The following is a 24,127-nucleotide window of genomic DNA, read 5'->3' as shown; positions in this document are numbered from 1 at the left end:
CATGAATGGACAAAAACGTAAAATGCTAGCTTTTATTATCATACAGAGTTACCATGAGATGCATGCAAGCAATGCAAATGTTGTATAAATGTCGGCATAACAACGGTGATCTGCATTGAATGGGCGATTTAACTGCGTAATAACTCATTAAAAAACAGTCAATTACTTCAGCAGAGCTATTCAGTGTCAAGCCTTTTAATCTTGTCGATAAGGATTGTTAATAACTTCCCCCCAACATTCATACAGAAAGATGGGAAAATGCCACAGCTTTTGACATATGACATGTGAGTTTGAATTTGGTTCCAATAGTGTTCCACTGTTCAATATTTCCCCAGTAGACATTACACCAGAGTACACAACACAGCTCTCTTAGATACTTTTATTCCTTACCTGCAGGTCTTTTGCACAGCAATGTGATTCTGGGAGTGTACAGACTAAATACAAGAAACCTTTAAAAAACATCATGACAAACATACAAAAGAGGAATGGGCAATGCATTTATTTGCAAGTGAGATTTATTCCCATATTCAATGTACTTGTCTGAAAACAACATGTGCCACTACTTTTGGAATGTTTGAAGTGTGTGAGCTGCATTTTCATTAAAAGCACTTCATTCAGGAATCACTATGTTCCTATATTGTCTCTTTTTCACAAGAAAAGGCACCTATTGTTTGAAACAAGTACAGACAAGTACAGTTCAAGTGCTTTTTACGAGGCACCATTACATTATATTGTGGCCGATTGTTTGATTTGCAGCAAATTTGGACAAAACTATTGGTACAGAGCCAGCCATTTGCTACGGACAAAATACACTATAGTTGTCATGAGAATACCATGATGCACTGCAAAATAAAAGGTCTCTCCGGGGTTTCTAAACTTTGTTGGTTTGTTATTTCATAGCCTGTGTTTACAGAAAGGACTACCGATGAGTTGACAGAGGTGACCTTGATTTCGCCGGTAGGGGGAGGATACGTATTTAGGTTTGTTGCAAACACTGTCGCTCGGGTTCATTGTCCACACTTGCATTCCACTTAGAATAAAGAAACATATTGGGCATATACTCTGAGTAGTATGCTATTGTAGATATTGGAATATAACCACATTGTGCCTATTGGGGTTTGAAGGATTAGTTTAGGGTGGGTCGTGGTGCCGGGGGAGGGTCACAGAGGGAGAATTGCGGATGAGGGGAGGGTCCTTAGTCGAAGATGATGTCAGAGGCCTGGCGCAGGCAGTTGGAGGAGTCATGGGGTAGGTCGGCATGAGTGATGTTGTTCCCATCCAGACGCAGGTGCTTCAGTCTGGAGTAGTTCAGAGGGCCAGAGAACTTGCAAATGTTCTCCAGGTTGAACTCTGGAAGGGTGGGAAGGGGTTTGGTGAACTGACATGATTCAACATTTCCTACTGTATGTACACATCCTACCCCGATTGCCTGACACTTGCTGGGAGGCAGTAAAGACTTGAGGATGGATATGACTGATTTAGATTTATTTGTAATTGCAATGTCGAAATAGAGAAAGAGAACGGAAAGAGAATGTTGAAAGAGAGAAAAGAAAATAGAGAAAAGGGAGAGAAGAGAAAGAGAGAAGAGAAAAGATAATGAAAAATAAGAGGACATAAAAATCACTCACTGCTGATTTCGTTGGCCTGCAGATAGAGATGCTCCAGCTGTTCGTTGATCTCAGGGATGGACTGCAGCTTGTTGTAGGACAGATCCAGCTCGATCAGGCTCGTCACATTGAACACGCCCGCCGGAATCCCTGCATCCGTCATCTGATTGTAGGCCAACCTCAGGTACGCCAGCTTGGGCAGCTCTTTGAGGTCCCCGGCGGCGATGCTGCTGATGTCATTGTGATCGCCATAGAAGGTCTCCAGCGAACTGGGCATGCCTGAGGGCAGCTTCTTCAGCTTGTTTTTGGTCAAGTCTATGGCCACCAGCTTGTTGAGGCCCTTGAAGACCCCGTTAAGAGCTTTAGAGGTCAGCTCGTTGTTCTGGAGGTGGACTGAGGTCAGGTTCTGCATGCCGGCCAGACTCCCTGCAGGGAACTTGGACAGCTGGTTGTTCATCATCTTCAGCTCGTCCAAGGACTTGGAGGGAGGGATCACAGCTTCCGTCAGTTTGTTGAAGCTGAACAAGATCTTATGAAGTCCGGTCAGCTTGTCGATGGTTCCCTTGGCAACTTTCTCATTGGTGATCTGGTTATGGTCCAGGACCAGCCAACGGAGTTCAGCCGTGACGTTGTCGAAGACCCCAGCCTTGATCTCCTCGATCAGGTTGTTCTGCAGGTACAGGTACTTGATGCCTGAGGGCACAATGGGCACAAACTTAAGGTTGCGGGAGTCACAGTACATGGCAGTGGGGAAGTTGATGGGGCACTCGCATTCCTGGGCACAGTTGGCGCTGGACGGGCCGTACTGGGAGGCCGGCTGGTAGTCGTAGTCATCGTACTGACCCACGGTCAGGCTGACCAGCATGGCAAAGATGGGGACACGGAGGGGAAACATAACTGTACTGGGGAGAAGAAAACAGACAGAAGGAGAAAGGGAGACAAAGAAAAAAACGTAAAGTGAAACGGGGAGAAAGTCAGCAAAAGTTTGTCTACCACATCTTGAACATCTCATACATAGTCTTATCTACTATTATCCTGAGTGGTACTTTGATTTTAAAATCTACAGAGAACAAACTCTATTTGAACAGTTAAATACATTACATTTCGATTGCATGATAGACAACATAAACTGGTAAAGAATGGACTTGTTACAGATTCCAAGATAGAAACATTCATCTTAGGCCACTAGGGTTCCCTGAGAGAGAAAAAAACATCGATTGAAAAAGCTCAATTGACCAAAACTATTCATGAATCACCCTAAAGCAGCAATCTGGTAATACTAGTGAACTGCAAAACTCTTTAAAAAAAGAGGTAGATCCCTACTGTAAATACTCAGAACTATCTATGAACCAACAATGCAGGTTTTTCAGTGAAGACACACTTTATAATGTCAACAAATAAAGGCAAAATAAATATCATCACAACATATTGACACTTTTAAGAGGATGTAACTCAATGTGTTGATTTAAAGTATGACATGTCATCACATGATAATACCGTACTGCAAATGCAAACACATTAATGCCTTTGACTAACAATACTGTGCATCAATACAGTGTATTCATTTTATAAATGCATTCATGCCATGGTGCAATATAAGAACAACACATTGTCCAACGCAACATGAAAAGCATTAGATAACTTCGAAGTACAAAAATCTCCCCACTCCTTTCCCTTGTCAAGTGACAACTAGTTAACCCTGTATCACACACAATCCTCCCCCAGAGTTTAGCTGGGACTGGGCTGGCTATCAATCCCAGCATGGAAAGACCAAATACCTAGGGACAACCGAGCAGGAACCCTTCAGGAAATGACAAGAGTCCATTCCTCTTACCTTTCTCTCCTCTCTCTCTCTCTCTCCCTCTGCGTGTGGGATGGAAGGTCAGCAGGTAAGAAGACTGTGGTTGCTCAAAAGCCAGATGTCTCTGGAGAGAGGGAGGAGAACGAGGGAGAAAGGGAGAGGGAGGGGGAGATAAAGAGAGTGAGAGAAAGAGAGAGCGAGGGAAAGGGGTGGGAAAGCTTCTGCTTCTTCAGATGACTGTGGTCCCGGCTTGACAGAAGGCAGTTGCCCAAACTGAAGTCACACTCTAGTATACAAAGACGATGGCATCGACATGAGTTTTTAAGGCATGGAATCTGAGCATTATGGGCTCTGCCTAACCAGTCATAGGTGCACCAGTGCAGTCTGGGATACGAGGTCCGCCTCATGCGTGAATGAGGATGCGAAGACTCACAAAGGACACACGGCATCATATATATCTGTTATTTTTCCTCCCTCTCCACCAACAACCACCTCCCTTTCTTCCTTTCCCCTACTAACAAAAAAGCGAAGTGGATACAAGTTAAAACAAAAGGTTCCTGGAATAGTAAAGAAAGTGTGTGGAAAAACTCTGTCTGCAGCCAGAGCCAGCTGCCAATTGTTATGCTGCAGCATGAAACCTTAAATAGGGTCTCGGAAAAAGTGACGAGGTCTTAGTGGACCTGAAAAGGATTATAAAACAGCCTATGCTGAATCCCAAAATGACCCCTAGCCCCTAACGTAGCAGGTGTAAGAAGACTCCCGAGTCCCCACATCCGTTTTTTCAGGGGAAACGGAAGATAGGTTGAAAATACCGTATTCCTGAGAACCGTCAACATCCGCTTTCTTCCGAGCCCGTGGAGAGTGCCTAGCCCCTAAACCCTAACCTCATCTGCCTCCTCATGGTAAACACATGGTACCATAATAGAGGAAAGTAAGGTGAGGCAGATGTGAGTCCAATGAATTCCGTATGTCCCCAGCAGAGGAGGCTGGTGGGAGAAGATATGGGAGGACGGCTCATTGAACCCGTATCAAACACATCAAATATATGAAAACCACATGTTTGACTCTGTCCAATTCATTCCATTCCAGCCATTACGATGAGCCAGTCCTCCTATAGCTCCTCCCGCCAACCTCCTCTGGTCCCCACTGTAAATCACTCAAGTGCCGTCAGACCCCCTCCTTCTCCTCCTCCCTCCATTTATCTTCACACACTTAAAAGTGCTCTTCATCTCCTTCCATATCCAACTATCCGTCTGCAGACTGCACTGCATCTACAGTACACGTTTCAAGACAATGGCTGTTCTAGAAGATTTTGTTGAAATTGCTGAAGAAGACTGAAATTGTAATGGTTTCCCAATTTCACCTTTCTTTGTTTATGTTCAACTCTTGCATCACTGCAGGTCTGTCGTCTGGATTCAATTGGTCACAGTCCCATGTGTGCCTCCACACACGTCTTTCAGTCGCCACTAGTTACCACAGACACAAAGTCATAAACCCCACCCATTTCTAAAAAATATCTTATTAAAATGTGATTTTAAATCTAACCTTAACCACACCGATAACCTTATGCCTAACCCTAACCTTAAATTAAGACCAAATAAGTAATTTTTATTTTCAAATATTTATACGATATAGCCAATCTTGACTTTGTGGCTGTGGTTACTAGTGGAAACCATAGCTGTGTTTGAATACCCATACTAACATACTGTATACTACATACTTCATGAGTATATACTACACACTATATACTATTAGTTCATTTTAGTATACTATAAACAAACAGTATGCATTCATTTGAGCATACTAGCTCTTCGCCTGTCTACCAGAAGTTGATGCTGTTGCTATGCAACCTCTTGCTAGCTAGTTAGCATAACAAATGACTAGTTAGACATTTTACAACTTCGGGTGTGTTCTTAAATTCAATGTGGAGTGCCAGAGTGAGCTTGTCAATTCAGAGCGTTGTCAGATTGTCCATTTGTCAATTCAGAGCGGTTCGCTCTCAAGCACCAATTTAATTATGCTTTTTTTTGCTTACGTTTACAGGACACCGGCCATTTTCAATGGGTGTTGAGTGCTCATAAATTCATTACTCTGCACTCTGGTACACTTACGAGAGTGCTCTGAAATCGGAGTAGATAGCCAGACCGAATTTACGAAAGCACCCGAACGTCCATTGAGAACGCACAACGACTATACCATTTAGCAAAGCTAAGAATGACTGGAATAATCAAGTCAATAAACGCTGGGAAGTTAGATGGCCTATAGTTAATATACTGGCAAGTTTGACATACCGGTACATACTGCTGTAATGATATGCTATGTGGTTCGTAAGGACAGCTGAGCTAACAAATTGTCAGTCAACTTAACGTAAGGTAACTTATTTGAATAGTCATTACTTTATTACATTGCTCAAACTTTTCTTCACATTTGTCATAATTAGATAAAGCAATGAATTTGTATCTGCTCTCGTTGTACTTCGGCTGCATATTTTCCACCATTTTCTTCAAATCTGAAAACGATGTGAAGCCACACCCATTTTCTGAAGAATTGCATTATGGGCCCTAAAGTACGGAAATAGTGTCCTCTGCGTGTATACTTCATATTTTGGCGACATCCGGGAACTTTTGGCATACTAACTATATCCATACTATGACCAATAAACATACTATATACTCAATTCACATCACAAATAGTACGGTTAGTGTGGTTAGTATGAGTATTCGAACACAGCTCATGCCTTTTTGGCGGCCATCTTATATTGAAAAGACTTCCCGCATCAACATTGGACTGCAGAAGTGATTTGTGAAGGAGCAAGTGTGTACTTCTTTTTCGAGTGTTTCCAAAGGAACCGGCTGTGTAGCCTATCGCTGCAAAAACCCATGATTCATTTAACAATGACCATTCTTATTACTCACAACATGGTTTTCTTGGAAACAAAACCACTGTGGCCGACTGGGAAGTTTATGGCTAGAAAAACCTATTATTAATTTGACAATGAACATTCCTCCTACTCACACATAACCGAATTGCTCAGGATTCTCACCTTGGCAAATTGCAGTAGCTTCCAGACCCTTCTGATAAGACTAGCATCCTCGAGAGCTTTGACCATAAGTATTGCTATCCAACCGTTTTAAAAAGCCATGTCCTTTCTTGCTTCTGTGTTCACCTCCATCCTTCTTGTCTTTAGATCATTTTCTTCTTCATGTCCCACATGGTCGTCCCAAACTCAAGCAACTGTCCCTCGATTTCTCCTCCATCTCACCATCCCATCTAGTTGAAGACCTAGGTCATGGTTTTAAGTGGAAACATGACCGAATACAAAACAGTGTAGTTATTCCCTCTGCAAGGCAATCAAACAAGCAAAGCGTCAGTATAGAGACAAATTGGAGTCGCAATTCAATGGCGAAAACACAAGACGTATGTGGCAGGACAATAATACAGACAATATTGGATCACAAAAAGAAAACCAGCCCCGTCGCGCACATCAACGTCTTGTTCCCAAACAAATTAAACAACTTCTTTTTCCGCGCTTTGAGGACAATACAGTGCCACCGATACGGCCTGTTACCATAGACTCTAGGCTCTCCTTCTCCATGGCCTAGTGAATAAAACATTAATATACGTTTTACACTCACATGGCTGCCAGCCCAGACGGCATCCCTAGCCGCGTCCTCAGAGCATGCGCAGACCAGCTGGCTGGTGTATTTACGGACATATTCAATCTCTCCCTATCCCAGTCTGGTGTCCCCACATGTTTCAAGATGGCCACCATTGTTCCTGTTCCCAAGAAAGCTAAGGTAACTGAACTAAATAACTATCGCCCCGTAGCACTCACTTCTGTCATCATGAAGTACTTTGAGAGACTAGTCAAGGATCATATCACCTCCACCCTACCTGCTTACCGACACAGGAGGTCCACAGACGATGCATTTGCCATCACACTGCACACTGCTCTAACCTATCAGGACAAGAGGAATACCTATGTAGCTTGAGACCCTGGGTCTTGACCCCGCCCTGTGCAACTGGCCCTGGACTTTCTGATGGGCAGCCCCCAGGTGGTGAAGGTAGGAAACAACATCTCCACTCTGCTGATCCTCAACACTGGGGCCCTACAAGGGTGCGTTCTCAGTCCTCTTCTGTACTCCCTGTTCACCCATTTTTTTTTTGTTACCTTTATTTAACCAGGCAAGTCAGTTAAGAACAAATTCTTATTTTCAATGATGGCCTGGGAACAGTGGGTTAACTGCCTGTTCAGGGGCAGAACGACAGATTTGTACCTTGTCAGCTCGGGGGTTTGAACTCGCAACCTTCCGGTTACTAGTCCAACGCTCTAACCACTAGGCTACCCTGCCGCCCCATGACTGCGTGGCCACGCACGCCTCCAACTCAATCACAAGTTTGCAGACGACAATACAGTGGTGGTGAGGTGAGGACCCTCGGAGGGTGGTGTCAGGAAAATAACCTCTCACTCAACGTCAACAAAACAAAGGAGATGATCGTGGACTTCAGGAAACAGCAGAGGGAGCATCCCCCTATCCACATCGACTGGACAGTAGTGGAGAAGGTGGAAAGTTCCGTACACATCACAGACAAACTGAAATGGTCCACCCACACAGACAGCGTGGTGAAGAAGGTGCAACAGCGCCTATTCAACCTCAGGAGGCTGAAGAAATTTGACCTGTCATCTAAATTCCTCACAAACTTTTACAGATACACAATCGAGAGCATCCTATCACCACCTGGTACGACAACTGCACCGCCCTCAACCGCAAGGCTCTCCAGAGGGTAGTGAGGTCTGCACAACGCATCACCAGTGGCAAACTACCTGCCCTCCAGGACACCTACACCACCCGATATCACAGGAAGGCCACAAAGATCATCAAGGACAACAACCACCCAAGCCACTGCCTGTTCACCCTGCTATCATCCAGAAGACGAGGTCAGTACAGGTGCATCAAAGCAGGGACCGAGAGACTGAAAACAGCTTCTATCTCAAGGCCATCAGACTGTTAAACAGCCATCACTAACATAGAGAGGCTGCTGCCAACATACAAACTCAAATCACTGACCACTTTAATAAATGGATTTAATAAATGTATCACTAGTCACTTTAAGTAATGCCACTTTAATAATCTTTACATATCCTACGTTACTCATCTCATATGTATATAGTGTATTTTATACCATCTACTGCATCTTGCCTATGCCGTACGGCCATCGCTCATCCATATATTTATATGTACATATTCTTATTCCATCTCTTTACATTTGTTTGTTTAAGGTAGTCATTGTGAATTTGTTAGATTACTTGATAGATATTACTGCACTGCCGGAACTAGAAGCACAATCATTTCGCTACACTCGCATTAACATCTGCTAACCATGTGTATGTGATCAATACAATTTGATTTGATGATACTGTAGTGGACTTGGGGTGTGCTGAGCTTAGAAGGAAGGGAAAGTTACACGGTTAGCTGGACGGTTAGGATTAAACCAATGGAAAGAGCTAATTACTCATTGAATTCATGCCTGTTGCAGGTCTAAGTAATGCAGAATGTTTATTTTGGAATGAGCATCCATTTTGGCAGCTTTGATTCTAACTCTGACACATTCTGTAGTAGACATGAATAACAGTTCAGACATCTGAATCCATGTCCTCCACCCTGCACTAGTGGTGGCCTTTACACATGACTTTTACATGTTGATCTGGTCTCCTAATTAGACGGTCACCTCTACCACCTCCTCTCTGCATCTTGCTACTGCTATTTTAGTAACCGGAGACAGACCCCCTAAAGAGGTGGTGCTGTTTATTCTCATTACCTTATTAGCATGACTAATTAGGGGTCAAGAATATATTACCTATTAACGATCAGTTAACACAGTCATTAGATATACTGATCTACTTTGGGGCTGAGTGGGTAAATGTGTTACGTTTATCCAAATACGTTCCCTCAGCTGACAACATTCTGGCATTGTACAAGCCAATTTATTGTTTCAATCCTCTCTCGAAGGGCAAAACATTGACAAAAGGTGGAAATATATACTGTTTTGAATCCCCCAGAAAACAATGCAATCCCACTGGTTGAATCAACGTTGTTTCCAGGTAATTTCAATGAAATGACGTTGAACCAACATTGAATTGACATTTTTGCCCAGTGGAATGTTTTTAGCGCTTTCCATTGTCCAGTCCTGTCCTTGTGGGTTGGTTTACCACCTCATCATCAGTGTTTATGTCTTGAAGATGATGTGTTGACCTTTCAGTCCTGTTATTGCGGCACTTTCCTTTGGAAAGACTCCCACCCCTACCTATTCAATCACTCAAAAGTTTGGAAAACAGATATTCTTCCCAGTCACCTTGCTTCCTCTGTTCGCTTTGATGACGTCAACCCTGATGCTCTCACATCCTCTCCACGTCTCAGAACAGAGCCAATGGTTTGAAAATGATGGGTCTTGGCTCTAAGGACTATTTTCCCCATTTATATTCCAGTAACATTGTTTTTCCATTTCTGGTGTTAATACTGGCCACGTTCTAAGTCTCTAACGGATGGCACTGGAACGTTATGTCATCAAAAGCTGTTTCGGTACAGAATACGTTTCCAGTCCCATTTTCTTCCCAAACCAGTAACCCACAGTTCTTCCCAATGAACTATTACAATATATGTAAACAAGTCAAACGATGGCTGTTTCATTGATGGAAAAATTGGAGGTATCATTTTGCTTTCTCAACAACTTCTGAATTACATCTATACATTTAGATCGACTGCAAGACTCTGCTCCAACACAATGAAATAGGTATTTATACCATTTGGTATTAAGCCAGCTTCTTTAGCTCATGAGCTAAATCCCTCCATTTCTGTAGGTTTATTGATGTCTAGCCATTAGGTACAGCATATGGTTTCATTAACCATTTAAACATGTATACAGAACATTATGTCAGCTCAGTTAAACAATGCATCACAACTTTATACAGCCAATCCAGAAATAACAAACTCCATTCTGTTCTATTTATTGGAATGTTCAAATTTTCCAGACATTCCAGATTTAACACTTCCATTCAGTTCTGTTTATTGTAATGCTCAAATTTTCCAGACGTTCATTATGTAACACTTCCATTCTGTTCTGTTTATTGGAATGCCCAAATTTTCCAGATGTTCCAGATATGACACTTCCATATGTGAATGTAGCACACACGCACACGCTCGCACACGTGCACACACAGACACACACAGACACACACACAAAATGATACGTCCACTATATTTTCTAATTCAATTGGTAAATGCTTAGTAATTGTCACGCCCTGATCTGTTTCACCTGTCTTTGTGCTTGTCTCCACCCCCCTCCAGGTGTCGCCCATCTTCCCCATTATCCCCTGTGTACTTATACCTGTGTTTTATTTCTGTCTGTTGCCAGTTGGTCTTGTTTGTCAAGCTTACCAGCGGTCGTCCTGTCGGCTCCTGTCTTTTCTCAGCTTCTCTTTCTCTCGTCCTCCTGGTTTTTGACCCTTGCCTGTCCTGACCCTGTACCTGCCTGCCGTCCTGTACCTTTGCCTCTACTCTGGATTGTCGACCCCTGCCTGCCTTGACCTGTCGTTTGCCTGCCCCGGTGGTTACAATAAACATTGTTACTTCACACAGTCTGCACTTGGGTCTAACCTTGATTCCTGAGAGTAATGACAAGTAACACTGTCGTAAATGGCATTAATGTAAAGAAAGAAAGGTTGTGTTTTATGTCACACGATCTGTGAAAACTCCAGGCATTTAACTCATTAAATATGGACAACTCATGAACTAGGGTGTAAAACATGATTTACTTGAACTCCTGTATTATATTCAATGTAGACTACCTATTCTGCGTGTGTTCCTTAGTTTAAAATGGCCTTGGCTGAGAGGGTAGGCTACTGGCAGGGGTGTAAGCCCAGTGGAGGGTAAACGCAAGTAAACGCTGTTTTACCCACCAACAAAAACAAAAGACACTGAAAGCATGGGGAGAGTTACTTTTTTCACCATTACCGGCAATCAGAGTTAACCCACCTATTTTTTGGAACATTATATCACTGGCTACCGGTAGGCATATTTGAAGTCCAGGATCCATTTGCAGAGGGAGGTGTTCAGCCCCATTGTCCTGAGCTTGGTGATGAGCTTGGAGGGGACTATGGTGTTGAACGCTGAGCTGTAGTCAATGAACATAATTCTTACAAAGATATTCCTTTTGTCCAGGTGGGTGAGGGCAGTTTGGAGTGCAATAAAGATTGTGTCATCTGTGGATCTGTTGGGGCGGTATGCAAATTGGAGTGGATCCAGGGTGTCTGGGGTGATGGTGTTGATGTGAGCCATGACCAGCCTTTCAAAGCTATAGATGTGAGAACTACGGGCCGATAGTAATTTAGGCAGGTTACTTTGGCGTTCTTGGGCACGGGGACTATAGTGGTCTGTGGTAGTCTGCTTGAAACAAGTTGGTATAACAGACTGGGTCAAGGATAGATGATTTCTTATTTTTTGTTCTTTTTACTGGATTGTTGGGTTTAGAGCTTGCAAGAAAAGCATTTCACTGTACTTGTGCACGTGACATTAAAACTTGAAAATGTAAAATGTCAGTGAAGACACTTGCAAGCTGGTCAGAGTATGCTCTGAGTGTGCATCATGGTATTTCGTCTGGCCCCGTTGCTTTGTGAATGTTAATCTGTTTAAAGGTCTTGCATTGGCTATTAAGAGCAAGATCACACAGTCTTCCCGGAACAACTGGTGCTCTCATATGCTTGCTTCAGTGTTGCTTGCGAGCATTGAAGACATTTAGCTCTTCTGGTAGGATCGCGTCGCTGGGCATCTCACGGCTGGGTTTCCCTTTTGTAATCTGTGATAGTTTGCAAACCCTGCCACATCTGTCAAGCGTCCGAGCCGGTGTAGTGTGATTCGATTTTAGCCAGGGAATTGACACTGCCTGTTTGATGGCTAACATTTCAAATAGACAGGAAGGCACATTATTCAGTGTGTGTTCCAAATACTGCCACTCGCAAATGCATCAAATGCAGTTGACTTACTTTAAAAAATCATGATGCAGAGATTGTTTTATGGTATTTTTTGCACAAATCTGGGCTCTTTTGCTTGACAATAATGTCACCCTCCATTTGCAGAGTGATGTTTTTTTGTTTGATTGGCCCAGCACAGGTGGGTAATAAGCATGAATATACTGTATATATTTTACACAGCCATGCTATATATATATATATATATATATATATATATATATATATATATATATATATATATATATATATATTTATTAATATATATACGGTATATATATATATATATATATATATATATATATATATATATATATTATTATACCATAGAGTCAAAGATAGGGTTGGATTGAACCCTACTCTAATAAGAGCTACAGTACATTCACAAATGCTTTTAAACCTATAATGTTTGTACAGGCTAATGAATATTGAGTGCTGGAATCAACTGAACGCATTCAACCAATACGTGTCTTCTGCATTTAACACAACCCCTCTGAATCAGGGAGGTGCAGGGGGGGAGGGGTGCCTTAATACACGTTGTTGCCGGGGAGGAGTTGTTGCTGCTGGTTACTGCTTTACTCAAGGGCAGAAAGGCATATCTCACTCACACACATACGGTAGTCTCACTCACACCTACTGTAGTCTTACTCACACATACTGTAGTCTCACTCACACATATCACACATACTGTAGTCTCACTCACACCTACTGTAGTCTCACTCACTCACACATATCACACATACTGTAGTCTCACTCACACCTACTGTACTCTCACTCACACATACTGTAGTCTCACTCACACATACAGTCTCACTCACACCTACTGTAGTCTCACTCACACCTACTGTAGTCTTACTCACACATACTGTAGTCTCACTCACACATATCACACATACTGTAGTCTCACTCACACCTACTGTAGTCTCACTCACACATATCACACATACTGTAGTCTCACTCACACCTACTGTAGTCTCACTCACACCTACTGTAGTCTCACTCACACATATCACACATACTGTAGTCTCACTCACACCTACTGTAGTCTCACTCACACATACTGTAGTCTCACTCACACATATCACACATACTATAGTCTCACTCACACCTACTGTAGTCTCACTCACACCTACTGTAGTCTCACTCACACATACTGTAGTCTCACTCACACATACTGTAGTCTCACTCACACCTACTGTAGTCTCACTCACACATACTGTAGTCTCACTCACACATATCACACATACTGTCGTCTCACTCACACATACTGTAGTCTCACTCACACATACTGTAGTCTCACTCACACCTACTGTAGTCTCACTCACACATACTGTAGTCTCACTCACACATATCACACATTCTATAGCCTCACTCCTACATACTGTAGTCTCACTCACACCTACTGTAGTCTCACTCACACACATACTGTAGTCTCACTCACATATACTGTAGTCTCACTCACACCTACTGTAGTCTCACTCACACATACTGTAGTCTTACTCACACAAACTGTAGTCTCACTCACACATACTGTAGTCTCACTCACACATACTGTAGTCTCACTCACACATATCACACATTCTATAGCCTCACTCCTACATACTGTAGTCTCACTCACACCTACTGTAGTCTCACTCACACACATACTGTAGTCTCACTCACATATACTGTAGTCTCACTCACACCTACTGTAGTCTCACTCACACATACTGTAGTCTCACTCACACAAACTGTAGTCTCACTCACACATACTATAGTCTCACTCACACATACTATAGTCTCACTCACACATACTGTAGTCTTACTCAAACATACTGTAGTTTCACTCACACATACTGTAGTCTCACTCACACATACTGTAGTCTCCCTCACACACACACACTGTAGTCTCACTCACACACATACTGTAGTCTCACTCACACATACTGTAGTCTCACTCACACATACTGTAGTCTCCCTCACACATACTGTAGTCTCACTCAAACATACCGTAGTCTTACTCACACACCTACTGTAGTCACACTCACACACATACTGTAGTCTCACTCAAACACCTACTGTAGTCACACTCACACACATACTGTAGTCTCACTCACACACATACTGTAGTCTCACTCACACATACTGTAGTCTCACTCACACCTACTGTAGCCTCACTCACACACATACTGTAGTCTCACTTACTCCTAGTGTAGTCTCACTCACATCTACCGTAGTCTCACTCACACCTACTGTAGTCTCACTCACACATACTGTAGTCTCACTCACACCTACTGTAGTCTCACTCACACCTAGTGTTGTCTCACTCACACCTTGTGTTGTCTAACTCACACCTACTGTAGTGTCACTCACACCTACTGTAGTCTCACTCACACATACTGTAGTCTCACTCACACCTACTGTAGTCTCACTCACACCTGCTGTAGTCTCACTCACACATACTGTAGTGTCACTCACACCTACTGTAGTCTCACTCACACACATACTGTAGTCTCACTCACACCTACTGTAGTCTCACTCACACACATACTGTAGTCTCACTCACACATACTGTAGTCTCACTCACACCTACTGTAGTCTCACTCACACATACTGTAGTCTCACTCACACCTAGTGTAGTCTCACTCATACATACTGTAGTCTCACTCACACCTAGTGTAGTCTCACTCACACATACTGTAGTCTCACTCTGACACGGTTTCACTCTGACACGTGGGCACATGGATAGAGACATTCATACTGTCATGCATGCACCTTCTCCTGCCTGTCTCTCCCTCACACACACACACAAATGCACATGATGCAAGCCATAACACACACATGCATGTACCTGCCAACCCGTGTGTGCATTATGTTTACACCCACATGCACATACACTCACTCTCTCTCACACACACACTCTCTATCACACACACACACACACACACACACACACACACACACACACACACACAGAGAGAGGGGGTCGACAGAGAGAGCGATGGAGAGAAGACAATACCCACCACATGGGGGCGACAGAGAGGGGCAGGAGAACCATGATGCTGCAGTGTGACTAACAGATGTGTGTGTGCCACTGCCAGAGGCTCCAACACTGATGCATTCCTGTCATGGATCTACATGCTTCACCTTCCTTATAACGTCCACCAATCACCTTACTGGTTGGGGCTCCAGCCCTGTCAAATAGCTCTCTGGTAATCCTTATGTTATGGACAGTTATTTAATTGAATACCTTGTTTGATTATACAGCAAGTCATTCAAATCATAAATCTCTCTAGAAATGACAGTTCTTAGATGGACAGTGCAATTTGTGTTCTGGTAGAATAGGCTTATTTGGCACCAACCTTGTCTTCTGTTAGAGAAGAGCATTCTGTAGAGCATTTAGTATTACTGTGTATTTCACACGAAATAACAGGCCCCACTGTGACAAGAGGTACAAAACACCAGAATACTGTACCATTCCCTCCTCTCATATATTCCAGGTGAGGTGAATTGGGTTAAGGTTAGAATAAGGGTTAGGGGAAGGGTTCAACTCAGATGCAACGTTTGGGAGTAACTGATTACGTCGTCAGTTACATGCCATTTGATTACAAACATACTGTAATCAGTTACTTTGCCAGCAAAAACATTCTAATCAATAATAGGATTCCAGATACTTTGAAAGTCAGAGACTACTATGATGACACACCAAATGCATTTGATGGATCCTTTTTGTCTTCTTCTAATGCTTCTTAAGGGGAAAGTAATCCAAAAGAAACTGAAAGTAGTCAGATTATTTGACTGAGTTTGGGTAATCCAAAAGTTACATTACTATTCACAATTTTGGACTGGTAACTAGTAACTAACAGATTACATTTAGAAAGTAACATACCCAATCCTGCTAAAATGCTACAGTTGTACCCGACGTGACTTGAACATTCAACCTTTTGCTAGACGGTTTAAGCACACCCTTCCTCCCCGACCAACCTCCATATTTTCTGTCTGAAGTAACTAGACCATTGGTACATATCATATGTCTTAGAGGTGCTCAAAAATAGACATGTTGGCTGACAATGTCACAAAAATGATGCACGCACATCGAAGTGGTCGGAAGGCGTGCTTTGTTATGATTCTGAACGATCAGAAAGCTAGCAAAAATGACAAGCTGCCATGTGGAGAATCATAGGTGGCTCGTTTCAACTAGTTTAATCTTGTTCTTGATACCACGTCTTGTTTTGAGGTGTTTTGACTGATTTCATGTCAATGCTAATATGGTTAAAATTCACTAGCTAGCTAACCAACAACTGTAACAACGTATGTAAGAGGCAACAAGTGCTCATTGTGCAAATTTACTTGTTTTCAATAAACATTTGGAGACTAAATATAATTGACATGTTGTCAACAATCTAATTTTGCCCCATAGTTGCGCACGCGTTGGTATTGTTGCTAAACAACCAACTCGCCTATATGTACAGTATTGTATCAACCCTGGGTTTATAAGCGCGGAAATCGACCCTGCCACACGAGCATGCTTTTGCAGCACAGTCGATAGCGCCAGACCTCGGGCTCAAAGGTCGCTGCTGTTTCATTACAGTATGTTTCGTATGGCTCTGAGGCCAGGCTGAGCGCACCTGATTTTAATCTAGGTTTGAAAATAAATTGACCAGTTGGGAGAACTCACAGAGAGGTTTGGGAAACACTGCTGTATAAATATCTCCCTGTCAATATGCAATATGTGTATTGTCTGGTATCTCAGTGTGTGTAAGTGACCCAAATCTGCAAGGAATCATGGAGGCTTTACAGACATATCTTACACCATGAATGATATCAATACAATCACAGTAAATATATCGGGTTTCCTAAGTTTTTTTTAACGAGTCAAGGGAGCAAACTTGTTTTAAAGTGTCTATCTTTGTTGTTAACACAACCTTCCAATAGTTCATAAGTCCAGGGCATGCTGCCTGTTGCGGGGTCCAGGGCATGCTGCCTGTTGCGGGGTCCAGGGCATGCTGCCTGTTGCGGGGTCCAGGGCATGCTGCCTGTTGCGGGGTCCAGGGCATGCTGCCTGTTGCGGGGTCCAGGGCATGCTGCCTGTTGCGGGGTCCAGGGCATGCTGCCTGTTGCGGGGTCCAGGGCATGCTGCCTGTTGCGGGGTCCAGGGCATGCTGCCTGTTGCGGGGTCCAGGGCATGCTGCCTGTTGCGGCAGTATGATTCATGAAAAAGACTGAAGATATCCCTTATAGAGCAGTCATGTTTTTGGGGAGAAATCTTCTTTTTTACCACAGTTATCTGAGTGTCACTGGCCTCGTATCAAATCTGTCAGCTATTAAACAATATACAGTATTTACGATTTATCTTGATACCCAAGACTATTCAACCACAACCATAGGCAATTTACATTTTACTTGATTAGTTGTCGCATTTAAATATTTGATATAAAATCCATAAATGTAGCTCATATTCACTGAAGCGATGTGATTTTTAACACTACTGTTGCCTTCAGCTCGTTGTTGATATAATATTATTCTGTATATCTACATTACACCACTCTTACTGCTTACCTTGAATCCTGGGTTTTCAGATGTCCAGTCCCCTGCCTGAACCTCTCAACAGAGAGCCAGCACAACAATAGTTCTGGCAACTACAGAAAACATTGTCCCTTATAAATACACCATTCAAGTCAGTCTTGAAAGCCCATTAATCCCCTAATGCCTTGATATGTCACCTTATGGATATAGTTGTTGTTTTGCACAAAATTACTTATGCTTACTTGTTATGAGGGTCTTTCAACTTTTAAGAGAGTTCTAAGAGTCTCTCCAGTACTCTGTGTTTGGTGTGTGACCATAGAATATTACACTGTGAATATTTTCACGCCTGCTTTCTCCGGTGTCACACCTGTTCCTCCTCACGATCTTGTTCACCTGGAAACTCTGTCCATCACTGTGAAGTCTACACTCGTTTGACTGTTCCAAAGATATTATAGCTCCATCTAGTGACAGGGCAAGTAGCGCCCTCCACACACCGACCATAGAGTTGGTTAGAGGGCACACTTGCCACAAAACCTTTGCTGTCACAGAAGCAATAATGTCAAAGATAGGAGGTGGGCCCTCTTTCCAACTCTATGACAATGACACACACAACGTGAACATAGCAAGGGTTATGACTTCTGATGGCGACACCCCCAGAAAAATGCTGCTTTTTAATTGGTATTTTTATTTGGTTCAGGAAGCCATAGGCGGAGCCCCTGCTCAGAAAAAAAGAGAGGAACATCTTTATTGCTGATATATTAAGTCTGAACTACTGTAAGTGCTTGTGCTTTTAAGCAATGAGAGTTTTTTTATACAGCATTTATATACAGCGTCTATACATACAAACATTCACACTAACATGGGCACTGAAGGCATGACAGTCCGCCTGCAAGCCTCCAATTCTCTTCAGACTTAAAAAAAGAAGAAGAAATAAAGAAAGGCAAAGAAGAAGAGAAACAAAACAGGCATTAACATGGCATTCCAGAAACCACAACCTTGCTTCAAGTCAAAAGAAGAAAAGCATGCGTATAGATCTTTGGGCATGGCTTCTGTTTCGGAACGTATATATTGTTTATTCTACATCTTTAAGAGCTATTTTCATCTTGTTTGTATGAGCTGATGTTACATGACAGATGGGGGAATGGAATGTGTAGAAGAAGAAATAAATGCTTTACGGAAAATCTGAAATCTTTAAACTGTCGGAACATTTGGTAAAAACAACAAAACTTGACATCAACAGTGAAGCAAGCAGGAGACATGGCAATCGACTACAATGTGGAAGAAAGAAAATCTGAAATCTTTCAAATAGTACGACATATTGTAAAGGTACACTTTGAATGCTAGCTACTACACAGGTAATATACTCTAGTACATTCTAGTATCCTAGCTGGTGTTAATGATATTAAGACTGGAGTTAACCCTTGGCTGCCCGCTCCGCAGGTCAGCTTACCTTCTGTAATTGTCACAGATTTATGCACACAACATGTCTACACCGGTCAAATTCAGATTTTTATGATGTTTTTTTCGGCCAATCTCAACCCGCTGACATGTGTGAGGTGTTAAAGGGTTAAACGTGTACATTTTTTCAAAGTGGTCATAGATATTTTTTGGTGTTGTTGTTGAAACTATTTTGTTGTCTTTCATAATGTTTCTTTCACACACAAAATAACATTTCAGTCATGCAATCTGAGGGCACACACTTCGAAACCATTGCACAGACTTCTGTTAAAGGGCAATTCCGCCACTTTTCAACCTTATATTCATTATCTCCAGCACCATATCAGTGTCTACATGTGTGAAAACGACACGTTGTTTAGTCTATGATCTGTGGGTAAAAAGATAAGGAGAAAGGTCCTAAAAAAATGCTCATCTGTGACATCACAGGGTAGGATGTAAAAGTTTTTTTTTTTAAACAGTGATTTTCAAAACCTGCAACGAGTTTCTAGCCAGAGGGATGGTATTGCCTTGATGATGTCATTGGGTATATCTTTTTAACTTCACATTTGTTTTCTACAAAACATAGAAATGGGACTTTTTCACATATGTAGACAATGGTATTGTAATGGAGATAATGAAAACGAGGTTGAACAGTGGGTGACTGCTCAGTCTTTGCTCATGAAAACATGAAGTACTATAACTGTTAAAACTGTATTGGATGTTCGTTATGGTTTTAAAATGGGGATAAAGTTGCCGATCAGTGTTGTGGATGGGGGGCTGCGGTTCACACACACACACACACACACACACACACACACACACACACACACACACACACACACACACACACACACACACACACACACACACACACACACACACACACACACACACACACACTCTCTCTCTCTCTCTCTGGGGGTGGTCTACTTTTTCTCTACTTCTTCCTGTAGTTGCCCAGCTGGATGGCGGAGCGGTCGAACACACAGCGGAAGGTGATGGGCTGCACCTCCCAGTAAGGGACGGGGTTGGAGAACAGACTGATGCCAGAGTACATGGCCTTCTTGGTATTGTAGCCTGGTGGGCAGAAGTCCTGGGTGCCCACCACCCCTATCTTGTTGCTGTGGAGGTAGATCACCTGGGAACATATCAACCACAATGAGTGGTTAGAGGGAGGGATGTCTGGAAATGAACATTGCATATATAGAAAGGTCATGTATGAAGTTAACACAATTCCTTTTGTTGAATGGCAGAAAATCATTTCTGTGTTACAGTTTTTTTCGATTGCTAAACGACAGTGGACACAACTGGAGTCACATGTGCAAAACTCTAACTACAGTCTGCACAGCAGCAGTTCGTGTGGACCAAACTCTAGTTCGTTTTTCATTGCTTGAACACAGTTTTCAAAACTCTACACACGTATCCCATGACTTTAACCACAACCTGCACAACACTGTGGATTTACAGCACTTTGTTCAAATGCTAACACACTGCTGTCAAAACTGTGAACCACACATTCAAAACGGAATAGATTTCAGCCTTGTGCCTTTCAAACACTGCTGATTGCAATTTCAGCTGAAAGGCTAAGCAGGTGTCTTGTTTTAGACTTGTTAGTGAACACACACACATATTACAGTATATATAGGTAGAGCTCAGAAAGACTCATTTTGGAAATGGAACAAGGAAGATGGGTTCGTGGAGGGAGAAGGGTGGCAGGGAGAGGGCGGATGCGTGGAGGAAGACAAAGAAGACAAAGAGCTGTTATTTCAGATGAAATAAGGGCTACACTTATAGACCATGTCGTGAACCATGGTCTTTCATTGAGAGAGGCAGGGTTGAGGGTGCAACCCAATCTGCAAAGATCCACAGTGGCATCTGTAATGTGAATTTTCCATCATACAAACAGGTGAGAGTTACATCCTTACAGTAAATGAAAACATTACAGGAATCTATTTTGTATTGCAATTATAGAATATTTACACAGATATATATTACAGTAAGTTTGACTGTAAAATATATTTTTACAACAGGACCCAAAGGCTGCCCCCAACAGGGGGAAGAGGAAAAATATTTTCAGATGTGCAGGAAAATGCTATTGTTGACATGGTTGTTGTCAACAATGCAATAAAACTGCGGGAGATTCAAGACTGGCTGATAATGATATATTTGAAAATGTTAATTCTGTCAGCACAACAACTATTGCTCGAGTCCTAAAGAAACACCAAGCTACAATGAAACAGTTATACACTGTACCGTTCGAGAGAAACAGTGAACGGGTAAAAGAGCAAAGATACCAATATGTCCAGGTAAGACGTCTGAGGTTACGTACACAGCTATACAAAATATTTACAGTAAAAAAAAACTAGCATTTCTACAGTAAAACTGTGCACTTACTGTTTTCAGAGAGTAATGGAGGTGGAAGCACTGGAAAGACCACATTCATTTGTATTTATCGATGAAGCTGGATTTAACCTTGCCAAAACACGGTGCAGAGGAAGGAATGTTATAGGTCAAAGGGCCACTGGGGAGGTTCCAGGCCAAAGGGGGGGAAATATCACCATGTGTGCTGCAATGGCCAATGATGGTTTGCTTCTCAACACACCACTCATTGGCCCATACAACACAGAAAGGCTGATAGCTTTCCTAGAACAGCTCTATGCTCAGCTAGTGCCAGCAGAACAGGGGGAGCCAGTAAGAAACCCCCAAGTTTTTGTCATAGTTTGCGATAACGTTGCTTTTCACCACTCTGCAGCTGTCACAGATTGGTTTGCCACACATCACAGATTTATGGTTTTGTACCTGCCTGCATATTCACCCTTCCTCAACCCAATAGAGGAGTTTTTCTCTGCCTGGAGATGGAAAGTGTTTGGTCACCACCCACATGACCAAATGTCTCTTTTGGAAGCCATGTGTGCCGGATGTGAGGACATGAGTCCAGAGGACTGCCAGGGATGGATAAGGCACTCCAGAAGGTTCTTCCCCAGGTGCATGGCAAGAGAAAACATTAGATGTGATGTTGAAGAAAACCTGTGGCCCGATGCTAGAGAGAGGCAGGATTAGCCCCTCAATTATTTGTTCGAATTACAGTATGTACTTTTAGTTTCTACCTTTTTTTTCTCATTACTGTAATTCCGTAAATTACTACAGACTATTGAAGCAAACTGCTCATTTTCCTTTACCTTAAAGAATTGTTATGTTCTAAAAATTTTAATAAATCATGTGAAAGAATGTCACTCTTTTCTTTGAAGAAAATATTACTTTGTATGAAGTCACTGAAATTGTTCAAACTGTAAAGATGAAAAGTTTGTATTTTCTGTATTGGTGTTTGATGCTAGTGTTTTTACTCTCAGTGTGTTCTGAGTGACAGTGTGTGTTATCTCAGTGAGGGTTGTGCATAGTGTTTGGCTGCACTGAGCATGTTTTGAGCCATGTGTTAAGAGTTGTGTTGCTTGGAATTAGTTTTGCAGGTGATGTGAACTGTTTAGCTCAGGTGACTGTTGGTAGTGCAGACTGTAGTTAGAGTTTTGCACATGTGACTCCAGTTGTGCCCACTGTCGTTTAGCAATCGAAAAAAACTGTAATCAACTTATTCATATTTATTTCATCATCATCATCATGAGATTGATCTGTAATGGTTACACCCTCCTGTGAAAACCCTGTGTGAGGAGGAACATTCATGGACATGAAGCCTGTACCCATCTCCCAGGTGTGGCGGGACACCTGTGTGAGGAGGAACATTCATGGACATGAAGCCTCTACCCATCTCCCAGGTGTGGCGGGACACCTGTGTGAGGAGGAACATTCATGGACATGAAGCCTCTACCCATCTCCCAGGTGTGGCGGGACACCTGTGTGAGGAGGAACATTCATGGACATGAAGCCTCTACCCATCTCCCAGGTGTGGCGGGACACCTGTGTGAGGAGGAACATTCATGGACATGAAGCCTGTACCCATCTCCCAGGTGTGGCAGGACACCTGTGTGAGTAGGAACATTCATGGACATGAAGCCTCTACCCATCTCCCAAGTGTGGCAGGACACCTGTGTGAGGAGGAACATTCATGGACATGAAGCCTCTACCCATCTCCCAGGTGTGGCGGGACACCTGTGTGTCCGGTGGAACCCACCTGGATGTACTTGTGGTCAGGCAGGCCTGCAGGCACGGTGGTCAGGGCATTGTTGTCCAGGTGAAGCTCTCTGAGGTGAGGAACCATGGCCAGAGAACCGTTCTCCACCTGGCTGATCTCATTGTAGCTTAGACCCAGCCTAGGAGACATACCAGCCAATGGGGAGAGACACAGAATGAGTCAGAGCCAATGGGAAAGAAACACAATGTGTAAAAGAGCCAATGAGACAGAGGTACAGAAGAAGAGAGATAAAAGAGGGTATGAAGCCCTGAGCTGTCCCTACAAGTCCCAATGTACAGATGTATAAAAACAAATGAGAGAAAGAAAACATCCAATGGGAAAGACACAAACTGGTTTTCTGCCAATGAAAACCATGGGCAGAATGTGGACTAGCAAATGAGAAAGAGGCTCTACTTTTGCCAAGGGATCAACTTCGTAGAGAAAATGAAATACTCGCTCGCGAACGTGTTGCCAATACAGAAAATAGGAAATAATATTTTCAGTGAATCCTGTAGCTCTTCCAAAATAAACTGCCTTGTACTGCTTGAAAGAATATTTCTGTTGTTTAGTCTCCCTACTTTGGCATGAGTCTTTTCCTACCCTCGAAGCGGAGAGTGACAGAGTGA

At 42.8% G+C, this 24,127-nt stretch overlaps 2 protein-coding genes across 4 annotated transcripts in view; both read right to left on the bottom strand.

Moving 5' to 3' along the window:
• Positions 1 to 18: 18 nt before the first annotated feature.
• On the bottom strand, positions 19 to 3,889 carry LOC135515708 (lumican-like). Of its 3 annotated transcripts, none has more exons than XM_064939394.1 (3): positions 3,442 to 3,889; positions 1,629 to 2,504; positions 19 to 1,350 (listed from the first exon to the last, which is right to left on the bottom strand). In XM_064939394.1, the coding sequence occupies exons 2-3, from the start codon at positions 2,500 to 2,502 to the stop codon at positions 1,196 to 1,198; spliced, it is 1,029 nt and encodes a 342-aa protein (XP_064795466.1). In that variant the 5' UTR covers positions 2,503 to 2,504; positions 3,442 to 3,889; the 3' UTR covers positions 19 to 1,195. The 3 variants fall into 3 exon arrangements, with proteins under 3 accessions (XP_064795466.1, XP_064795465.1, XP_064795467.1); XM_064939393.1 differs by having other exon boundaries at positions 1,629 to 2,509; positions 3,442 to 3,883; XM_064939395.1 differs by lacking the exon at positions 3,442 to 3,889 and adding an exon at positions 3,386 to 3,424.
• A 14,714-nt stretch (positions 3,890 to 18,603) lies between these two features.
• LOC135515707 (decorin-like) overlaps positions 18,604 to 24,127 on the bottom strand; it is a 31,923-nt gene continuing 26,399 nt past the window's right edge. Inside the window, exons 7-8 of the mRNA XM_064939392.1 lie at positions 23,502 to 23,640; positions 18,604 to 20,513 (exon numbers count right to left, since the gene is read on the bottom strand). Coding sequence (XP_064795464.1) covers positions 20,313 to 20,513; positions 23,502 to 23,640 — 340 coding nt within the window. The 3' untranslated portion in view covers positions 18,604 to 20,312. The remainder of the gene's footprint in view (positions 20,514 to 23,501; positions 23,641 to 24,127) is intronic.

Source organism: Oncorhynchus masou, chromosome 27, assembly GCF_036934945.1.
Source record: "Oncorhynchus masou masou isolate Uvic2021 chromosome 27, UVic_Omas_1.1, whole genome shotgun sequence".
Lineage (NCBI taxonomy): Eukaryota > Metazoa > Chordata > Actinopteri > Salmoniformes > Salmonidae > Oncorhynchus > Oncorhynchus masou.
Note: the sequence above shows the minus strand (reverse complement) of the source record. Positions and strands in the feature narration are given on the sequence as shown.